Below are 11,435 nucleotides of genomic sequence, written 5' to 3' on the forward strand. Positions count from 1 at the left end.
GTTCTCTTAATTATTAGCGAACAGGACGACTACTTTATAAGGATAATTTATTACAAAAAAAGACACAATTTATACGCAAAAATGATTTGTAAATATAAATATGGACTCCATATACAATTTTGGTGCGTACATACAATTTGGCAAGATGACGACTTCATTGTGTTTTGGACAATTGCGCAAACACACTGTTCGTGAGAATGATATAAACATTTCAGATAAAAATCCCAACAAAACTAAGCAGAACTTTTATACTAGTACCTTATTAAGGGGATATTTAGAGAAACATTCTCTTAGTGATAAGAAAACTGGAAGGCTTGTTTAAAGAACAAATCAACAACAACAAAAGGCTCGTTTAAAGAACAAATCAACAACAACAAAAACACAGGAAATAACTTGCACAGTGTTTACAAAACAAAAAGGAGAAGTAAAGGCCTGATGGGTTTTTTAGCATCCAAAGGTATATACAGTTTTATATTCAAAGTTTATATGATGTCACCTAAGTTGTTTTCGCTTTCAATTTTCTTATAATTTATTCTTTAGAACTCGAGTTCCTATCCGTATATGTCAACCATGGTCTTTATTGGAATATAAAAATATAAACATATAAATGTCATTGGCATTCCGACAAATAATCAAAAAGCAAACAATTATAATAATTAGGTATTCTGTGAAAATCACTTACAGTTTGAGGCATCTTTCATGATTTGTATCGTTTATTCAAGTAACCTGAAAATAAAATACCATGACCCCTTGTGAGGACCAGTGTCCTGGTTGCAAATAAGCGGGTTGGCATAAGTCCAGGTGGCGTATGTTCGTCATTGAAGGTTTGAAAGGGCGCGGATAAAGAAGATTTATTTAATATCATATTAAAAAATTAAGATATTTGATCCGTTAATAGTTTAGTTATGTCCAAGATATATGACATTCGTTTTGCCAAATGTAGAACTGATTGACTCCAAGTTTCATAATACCTTTTGTATTCAAACGAGGCCTTTGTACGAGTTATTGATGTTTCATTCTCAAATTGTCATGCTACGCCTATTATGTTACAGTTAATACCGTGTAATTTGAAATAAAATCAAATACCTTTGTTAACAACTCATAACAAAACCACGTCAACAAGGTCAGACGATAATATTAAAAGAAAGTGATAAAGATACTGTCATTAAAAAGGGATCAACAGATAAAACTTATTAAAAATAGTTAACCCATTCTGTGATAAAAATTATTTTATAATATGGGGCCTGTATTTTGTTTATGGGTACAATTCGACGTTATTTTTCGGAGAATTTTTAATATCCATAGGTTCCACATGGTTATTTGCCACAACTGATAAAGCAGGTGCTTAGTGTCATTTCTTCGTATTACCAAAAGCTGTATACTCACTTTGAGTTTAATTTTATAAATGACTTTTCGATTTTATGTTTCTGTAAAATTTCTTATAGCACGTTTGATTATGTTTAAGGGACATGTTCACAGTGTGGCCTTTTAAAAAGTGAATGTGGTCCCGTCTGGGTTCTATGCGAGTCTCTCACGCTGTACCCACGTCTGTCCTATCCGCTTGGCATCTGCATCCAGGACGCGACGCCAGTTTTTTTATTTAGGCAACCGTCTCTTCCGTTTTTCTTTGGGGTTCCATGTCAGAGATTACCTTGTCGTATTGGAAGGGTATTGCTCATCTTCCTGAGGCAGGTGTTGATGAAGACCTGCATTTTCTTTATAGTTGGGAGGTTTTCTAGATCTCTGCGCCAAAAGAGTCTTGGCTTAGCGATGGTATTGAAGAGAATAATCATCGTGGCGATGCCTTTTGCACTGCTTTTGCTTTACCGATGCGGGTTCGTACGTCTGCATCTGTCCCTTCATCGTTTATCAGATTTCTTTAGGCATAAATGAAACTGTCCATCTCCTCCAGCACAGCGCTTTTGACTGTGTGTTTGGAGTCGCTGGATGCGCTGGCCTTGAACACCTTGCTCTTCCTTGACTTCAAGGTGAGGCCATTTCTAGCTGAAATGTCCGCAACTATATTGATTTGTTTATGCATGTTTTGTTGAATGCGGGAGAAAAGAGCCAGATCGTCAGCAAAGTCAAGGTAGTCAAAGTGTTTTCTGAGTGTCCACATGATTCTGTTTTGCTTCTGATCTGTCTTCATGACTCAATCCATGACCAGCATGAATAGGGCAGGTGAGAGTAGGCAGCTATGCCTAACCACGCTTCTCATTTCGAAAGCATATACGAGTACATGGAAGACTCTACTAGTATTTCCTTTATAAGACTTCCTGATGTGTTGATGTTCTTTTCTGGCAGTGTTGCAGTAGTAGAGGATCTCCCGTTTAACGATGGCGAACGCATTCTCATAGTCGATGACGTTCACATACAGTGGCGAATTCCATTTCATGACATGTTCAAGAATGATGCGCTATGTTTCGATCTGATCCGTGCACGATTTTTCTGTTTTAAAACAGGCTAGTTGGTCACTTATAAGGCGTTTTTTATTCGGTTAACCAGGATGCGATTAAACACCTTTCCTTGGATGGACAACGATGTGATTCTTCGGTAGCTGGAGCAGAAACTGAGGTCGCTTTCTTGGAAAGCTTGATAATATATCCCCATTTCCACTCTGTTGGTATTTTTTCTTCATCCCGTATCTTGCTTTAGAGCGGGAAGAGTAGCTCGCACTGGTCACGACGTCAGCGTTAAACGCTTCTGCGGGTATAGTGTCAGGTGTTCAGATTTGCTTTTCTTCAATGTCTTGATGGCGCTGCTGTTTAATTTCTTCGTGGGAGCGGATAATTCGATTGGCAGATCGGTTGTAGATGGCGATATATCGGGTGGAATAGCGTGAGCTGGCGGTTGAGTAGCCCCGGGAGTTTCAGTCATCGTCTTCTTCTGCCCTTTGTCATCTGGTATAAATCCTCCATTTTTGTCCGGTCCTTGACTCTGGTTTGGGAAACTTTTATGCCAATCTCTTGGAATGGAATGCAGGTCTTTGGTTATGTTATGATGTGCTGCCAGCATATCTAGTTATTAATTGTGTAATGTCTGCTCTAATACTTCGCTTGCCTTACATATTTGCCTTTTTGTACTTTTTTGTGCTTTCACTTTTGCGGCTCGTGTTTTGCTGCTGTTGACAATGCGTTTGTGTCCTTTTTTTTCTTCAACTTCCTGAAGCGTCTATTCTGGTATGCCCTCATGGTTGGTGACTTCGGGCCCAGTACTGCTTGGCATGCTGAGGTCTCTCCTACCTTCACTTTCTGCCACTTTAGCTTCATCTTCTCTTCTTCAAGTAGCTCATCTATGATCAGGAACTTGTTGGAGTGAGTGGACTTGATTTCCTCTTCATTCAAGACGTATTTCAGCGTAGCGGTGTTGTAACATTTGCACATGCTTCCCCTATTTAACTCCTCTTAAGCTTAAGTTTCAATCGAGCGACAAGGAGATGATGGTCCGAAGCCATGTTTTGCTCCTCGCTTGGCACGTTCACCTTAAAGAGATCGACGAAAAATCCTTGTTATGCACATGTTTGCGACTTAGTTCTCCGTTTACATCTTTTGTGACACCAAAGTTGTCTTTTGTATCCTTCATCCGATGACCAGGTTACTTGTGGCACACAGGTCGGCGAATATCACACGGTTGTCGTTCATCTCAACTAGCCCTTGCTTCGCCATAATCTCCCCATATACTCGTACGTCAATGCCAATCGTGGAGCTGAATTCATCCATAAGGATAATGATGTTTCTCGTTGGTCTGTCTTGAATGATGATTGACAGTCTGTTGCAAAAGTTGTCCCTCTCGTCAACTTAACTGTCTTTTCATTGGGCATAGCTCTGGATTGTGTCCACATTGAGTCTTTTCTTCTTCGTACATGTAAGGAAAGAGGTCGTCATGATCCGTTGTCCATGCTAAGTGTATCGGTAAATGCGTTAAATTGCTTTACATTCAATGATCTGGAGTAAACAGTTCCATTATAAAAACCATGATATGGTTTAAGGAAAAAACGAAAATGTTCGTTTGGGCTCGAACCCGTATCAACAAAAAATGCGGTTGTACTAGGTGAACTTGACCAGGGACATATACACTAATTTTTAATAGATCCCAACATTACTGATTTCTATTGTCCCTCATATGTTAAGAAGATATATAAATATTGGCGTAAATTCAAGAATTTTACATGACATTGCAATAAATAAAATATTAAATACCTTAACAAATAGTGTTTCAGTAATTGTTTGGTAGTTCTAGTCTCATAAAATTGATCAAAAGTATATGTTAAAACAAAGCGTCCATTTTGGTATACTTCACATGCATGTATACAGCTTAAGAGTTAATAGTACACAGTATAAAAAAATATTTTACCATTTTACTTGGTATATAAAAGGAATATTCTAGAAAATCATATATATATATATATATATATATATATATATTTATATATATATATACAATATATCCAATATACAAATATCTTAACTATTTTGAAAATTCAACGCCACATAAGAACGTCGGACTTAAACATTTTCTTTCAAAATCAATAATTTTGATTCTTCTTTTGCACTCTCGTTGTTTAAACGGCTTAACCTGCCTTAGATTTGTTTCTGTTATATTGGTATTTCATATTCAGATACTTATTGCACATATTTATTACTGTCATATCCAGTTGGTTGTAGTATTCGATTTCAAAGGTCACAGTTCAAAGCTTGACGGCCATTGGCAAAACCTAAATTCATTTCGCCATTTCGGCATACATGGCAATGACAAGGAAACAACGCTTATCCATAATAGTTCATATTTAATAAAACATGTATACAGACAATTCAAGTACACATTCATAGATATGCATTAAGGTAGGCATGTAAACATACCCATACACAATCATTAAACAGTCAAGTAACAGATAGTTCATAAAGGGTATTCTTCTTAAAGCTTCTATAAGATATTTACATATACCTGAAATGGTCTCCTTCTAGCTTCTTAAAGATATTTAAATATACCATACATGTCATTATTATAGCAAAATATTTACATACGTCTAAAATTGCCAAGTTGAAGCTTTATTAAGATGTTTACATATACGTAAAATTATCCTCTCTTAGCTGTATACGAGATTTACATAAACCTTAAATTGCCTACATCAAGTTCCTTTAAAATATATATAGTTTCTTGATATTGTCTTCTTATAGCTTATTAAATATATATATATACTCATACATACAATTGTCTTCTTGATGACGCTACAGTGTTGAAAAAGTTCATAGCAGGCCAAAATATATATCGTATATGTTGATTTTTAAAGGTATATTATTATCACAGCATAATCTTTGTTCAAGATCAATATCGTTTAACATACCTGATTTCATTTCTAATATGTTGGATGATAGTGTAAAATGGGCTCATTCTGGATGAAGATCAGATTTGGTAATTTTCAACAAACAATTTTCTTAGGCAAATGATGATTTGAATATAAAATACATGTAAAGTATAGGCATTGGCTGAATCGCTGAACGCCATGAATGCTTATATAAGTATCATATGTTTGCATATAAATAAAATTATATTATTAACAACGTTTGGGCTAATATTATTGAAATGGTGATAAATGATACCTTTAATTCCCATAGACCATAATTCACCATTGGCAGAGTGAAAAAGATCGAATTTGATATTATACATAGATAGATGCATTATTATTATAATAGTTAACCAATAATGGATATTTTGATCTGTTATTTTTATACAACGACAATGGTCTAAGTATAGACAACTTTTGTGAATAACTGCTGGTTGGAGATTATCGGCTGACACTATCATTTATCATTCGCTGGCGTATCGAACGAATTGATGAATGGTTATATTTATTTTTAACGAGTTACGAGAAGAAAACAAATGTTATATGAGCAACGTAACACCACAACTAAATTACATACGTATTATTATACGTAGATCAGAGGTTAAATGTCAATATCCCACTATCTTTCCCAAAACACAACGTGTTGCAACTGTTATTTAAATTCCCATTACCTTTTATTACATATGCTTTGTATTGGCCTCCTTAATGTACAAAATATGTAAAGTTATTATTATTGCTTTATGAATTGCTAGTGCATTGCTTTTATTTTGATGCAATAATGAGAGAATAGATTTCTATTAAATATCCAGGGACAAAACTAATGAGTCTTGGACCGACCTATTATATAAGTGTGATTCTTTATTTTGCGATTTTTTTTATGATCCTTGTTGTGGTCCTTTATTAAATTGAAACTTACTCGAATGCATTTTTGGCATTTATTTCCTACACGGTGTAACACAAATCTACGCGTAAAAAACAACAACAAGAAATAAGCTGGACACAAAAGTAAAATCAAATGTAATATGTTTAAATTCATTATTTTTAAAAGTGCACATCCTTCTCATTTGTTAAATTATTTTCTTTGGTTATATATTACGATTTGCATGATTAAAGAAAATCGAAAACACTAAATCGAAATATCGCACTATGAAACGTCAGTATATAATTGTTAAACAATCAAAATCCACGACTATAACATATTTCTGCTTATAGAATATGAAAGCCAACCGTAAATGATGTCTTCGACAAACTCAAATTCTGCAGAACAACATTCAGGTATGTGATGAGGTAAAATAAAAAAAACAACACTGGTATCCGATTTATTATTATGTGCAAAGTGAAAGAATTATTTGTATATACATTACGCACTTGTTTACTTTATTTATAATGTTTTACAGAAACGGAACCTGAAAACTGCGTTGTATGCGCCATTAAATTGGGACCACAACTAAACAACACAGTTCATAACAAAAATACGCCAAGAGAAAGACGAAGATACGCAATTACTTTGTTGCGAACAATCGCCAATTTACAAGCAAATAGTGAGTGGAGTGAGCTGAGAGTATATTGTCGTCACAGATCTATTTACCTTATTGCGAAAGCTAAGTGGCAAGAACACTGGTTCAAGAATGTCAAACGACTTCCAGCAACTTTCATGGGATATATAGACACATCGGGCGAATTGAAGATCTGCGGAAAATCTCGCGACAACTCTCAAGACATACAATCTGCGTTCGCCTCATTGGATTCTTTCATTAAACCTGAAAATGTGTTTTATATCAAATATGACGATTTAAATAAACCCATTTCAGTGCCTGATTGCAAAAGCAAAGCGTCTCCAGAATATTCAGACAACATTTCAGTATGTGATTGCAAGGGCAAGGCGTTTCTGGAATATTCAGACACGATTGCATTGTCTGATTGCAAAGGAAAAGTGTTTCTTGATTATTCAGACACAAATTTTTTTGACTGTTTTAAGACACATGCTGGATCGACATTGAATGTCTGTCCAACCAACCCACCTGAACATAATGTGCCTGCTCAAGAAGCCGAGCAAATTGAACAGGAATCACATTCAGTTCAGGCAGAGGACGAATCCGATACTTTAAGTTCGATAGCCCCCTCATCTAGCACAAGAGATTTTCCCAGTGAGCATCGTGATTTGTCTAGTTCCAATCACAGACATTTGATTCTTCATCCAAATAACCATGCGTATTTAAGCTTTGGCTATAATAATGGTGATGGAAACTTTCGATTTGACGGTCAAGAGTCTTACAGACAGACAGTACGAAATGCTGATGGTGTGTCAAATGGCGAATTGTTACCGAATTGTCAGCATGAACACGATGATATAACCCCTCATAACGATTCATTTCGACAAGGAAATAACACACTTCAGAATCCTGAGCCAAATTACCCGGTATGAATGCACCGTGCACGATAAAATTATGATATATTCACGATAACATAATTATGACCAAAAATATGTAGCAGTAGATATACTTTATTGTATTATATAAATTAGGAACCAATACTATACAATTTAGTGTTTTTTTTTGCAATTTGCAAGTCATTATCGCTTCAATATTGATATTAGAGTAGGTTTTATTGGAACGTACATGTATTAAATTTATAAATCAGACAGCAAAGTATCCCAACTTCAGACACGAAGAGGTTAGGAGACAATCGTTCTCTACTTGGCCAAGGACGCGGCCGTCAGCTCACGACTTTGCACCGCGAGGGTTTTTCTATACAGGTAATTTCTGTCGAAATAAAACGTACGCATTGCAGATCAATTTGTTACAGTTGAAGGAATTTCATTAATACTATTTGTTATATACATTAATTCTTTTTTTTTTCAATTTTACTACCGTTTGAATGGTTTTATAAGTGTAATCAGACAACCTTTAAACAATATAGAATAAACGACACAAAGGAGTTTACATTTGATGTTTACGGTGTTAATACATTTCTACAACACAGGGATCGGTGACCTAGTTAGATGTTTCTGCTGTGGGATTGGACTGAAAGACTTTTCGGATACTGATAATTCGCTTATGGAACATGCCAAACATTCGAGAAATTGTGCTTTTCTCTTAGAATTGTTCGGTAGCCGAGAACAATTACAAAGATATACGGTATGCGTAGCTTTGAGGTTTAGAACTTAGATTTGCGTCTTCGATAAAAACGAGTCACTTGTTTTACATGCGGTAAAAAGAATCTGGACGTGTTGATTCAGCTAGAGCTCAATTGTGTGTGTGTGTGTTTTAAATATGAATTGTTCGTTTTATTCTAAACAACAGTTAATTCCTAGGATAAGTGTAATAAGTCAGCAATATTATGCCCTTTTATTTTGTAATCGGAATCGATCTCGCAATGCATATTATGCATATTCAAGTAGGTGTGAGACTTTAACAGAACAGACTAGTTTATTTCGACTTAAGCATTTATATAGCTCATCTTATAAACATAAATATGCAATAACAGCATGCGTGCCAATTAAATACAAAACATTCATCATTTCGAAAAAATAAAATATTTAAAAGGAATGAAAAACAGCATGTTTTAAGAGAATGTCACATGGATGAGGTCAATACATAATGTAAAAATGTAGATTAATAATTGCAACACGTATGACATCATTGTAAGCTTACTGCCTTTGTGAAAAATATATAATTCATCCTATATTATATAAGACATTTTCTCGCATTTTTAAGTTTTAAAAACAAAACATGGCTAGTTTTCTTAACACTATTTTATTTGAACTATTAAGTAGTTCGATACAGTTGAACTTATTTAAATAATGTTTATATATTTATATAACAACCTGTTCTTCGAGCATCATTCTATCCAAACGTGTATCATCATACGCTAAGGCCAAACATTTGTATTAACTTTCTTAAATTATGGTACCTTGGTTGCTCAAACGTTTTTCGTTAAGATTTTATAATACGATAACTATTTCTCAAATTATAAAGGATAATAACTTGCTGAAATAATGCAGATATCTTTTTAACATTCTTTGATTCTTTACTTAATTGTATGTAGTAAATATTCTCGAATAGTTTAAACATTACAGAAAATAACTTTTCAATGGGATACCAAAAATGAGTTAAGTGTCGATCAAACAAAATAGGGTCGGTCGGTTAAGTTGATACTAACAACTGATTCAAGCCTAAGTGACTATATGATACGAAAAAATGTTTAAAAGTAAACTGTGACTTTCCAAATGTATTGTGATTGTCTTACGAAACGTGCCATAAGAATGTCGATTAAAAAATAATCATTTATCCGAGTAAAGACAATCGTGACCACGAACAAACAAAACGCAAGCTCATTTCTCAAAATAGGACTAGGTTTCATGTGAGAAAATATTCATGTTTAATTACTGTGGGCCGAAATATGAACCCACTTTCGTCATGGGAGTTAATTTGTCAATTAAAAGTTCAACATGATCGATATTATCAGTACGACGGGAAAATATAGGTTTGCCTTTGCTTTTTCAAGAACAACAACAAAACTTCAATAGAATAAGAATAACTTTTTTATCATGCAATACTGTATTTCATTATAATAATTGCACGACATTTTCCAGATTGCTTTATTACACGATCAAAAGAGCCGCTGCGTGAATAGAGTATTTAATAACAACGTGAACTAATTTCCAAGACACAGAAATTTGAGGAAAAGTCTCTTCAAATGTTATCAAAATTATTTTATTTCAATTTAGCAAAGTGTTGCAACTCAAGAACCCGAGGAGATCAGACGTCAGCAAAGGCAGCAATATAACAATCTGCAAGGTATGCACGAGGATATTAAGGAACCGCTCACAATGTAAACTTCTTAATTGTGTACTTCAATTACTATAACTACTTCTACTGCTACTACTACAACTACTACCACTACTATGACTACTACCACTACTTCAACTACTGCTACTGCGACTGCTGCTACTACTACTACTACAACTACTACAACTACTACAACTACTACAACTACTACCACTACTACTACTACTGCTACTACTACTGCTACTACTACTACTACTACTACTTCTACTACTACTACTACTACTACTACTACTACTATTACTACTACTACAACTACTACTACTACTACTGCTACTACTACTACTTCTTCTTCTTACTGCTGCTGCTACTAAACTACTACTATAACTACTACTACTACTACTACTACTTCTACTACTACTACTACTGCTACAACAACTACTACTACTACTCATACTGCTACTACTACTACTACTACTACTACTACTACTACTACTACTACTACTACTACTGCTACTACTACTACTACTACTACTACTACTACTACTACTACTACAACTACTACTACTACTACTACTACTACTCCTCCCTCCTCCTCCTCCTCCTCCTCCTCCTCCTCCTCCTCTTCCTCCTCCGCTCCTACTACTACTACTACTACTACTACTACTACTACTACTACTACTACTACTACTACTACTACTACTACTACTACTACTACTTCTACTACTACTACTACTACTTCTACTACTACTACTTCTACTACTACTACTACTACTACTACTACTACTACTACTACTACTACTACTACTACTACTACTACTACTACTACTACTACTACTTCTACTACTACTACTACTACAACTTCTACTACTGCTATTACTACTACTACTTCTACTACTAGTACTATTATTACTACTACTACTTCTAGTATTTGTGCTATTTTTATTTAGTTTTTTTGTTATATAACAGGTCTCAATGTAAATGGATATAGAGCTAGACACGAACGGCTCCGCTCTCTTCAAGCTCGCCTTGACACGTTCACAAACTGGCCTTCACACTTGGCCCAAAGACCTTATCAACTTGCCGAAGCAGGACTGTATTACACCGGTGCGTACACGATAAAAAGAATTATTTAAACCGCTGATATATTTTAACCGATTAAACTGTGCATAAATCGTTTTTATTTTGCGTCGTTTCTTTTAACATAAATCATATTCATAAATAAAGCAATACAGTTTCAGCATCTAAATACGATAGCTATTGATGTCCAGTAAATCCAGACTTCAGAGTGTGTGTATTCCTTA

General features: G+C 34.8%; 1 protein-coding gene across 3 annotated transcripts in view; it reads left to right on the top strand.

The window, feature by feature from the left end:
• The window catches only part of LOC127850799 (E3 ubiquitin-protein ligase XIAP-like), a 46,962-nt gene that overhangs the window by 32,278 nt on the left and 3,249 nt on the right, over positions 1-11,435 (top strand). For 2 of the 3 annotated variants that reach the window (XM_052384112.1, XM_052384111.1), the window contains exons 2-7: positions 6,557-6,619; positions 6,742-7,763; positions 7,985-8,099; positions 8,327-8,481; positions 10,074-10,143; positions 11,101-11,238. In XM_052384112.1, the coding sequence (XP_052240072.1) occupies positions 6,577-6,619; positions 6,742-7,763; positions 7,985-8,099; positions 8,327-8,481; positions 10,074-10,143; positions 11,101-11,238 (1,543 nt within the window). In that variant the 5' untranslated portion in view covers positions 6,557-6,576. Of the gene's footprint in view, positions 1-371; positions 458-6,556; positions 6,620-6,741; positions 7,764-7,984; positions 8,100-8,326; positions 8,482-10,073; positions 10,144-11,100; positions 11,239-11,435 lie in introns of those variants that run through there. The other variant, XM_052384113.1, reaches the window with a different exon arrangement.

Source organism: Dreissena polymorpha, chromosome 11 (assembly GCF_020536995.1).
Source record: "Dreissena polymorpha isolate Duluth1 chromosome 11, UMN_Dpol_1.0, whole genome shotgun sequence".
Classification (NCBI taxonomy): domain Eukaryota; kingdom Metazoa; phylum Mollusca; class Bivalvia; order Myida; family Dreissenidae; genus Dreissena; species Dreissena polymorpha.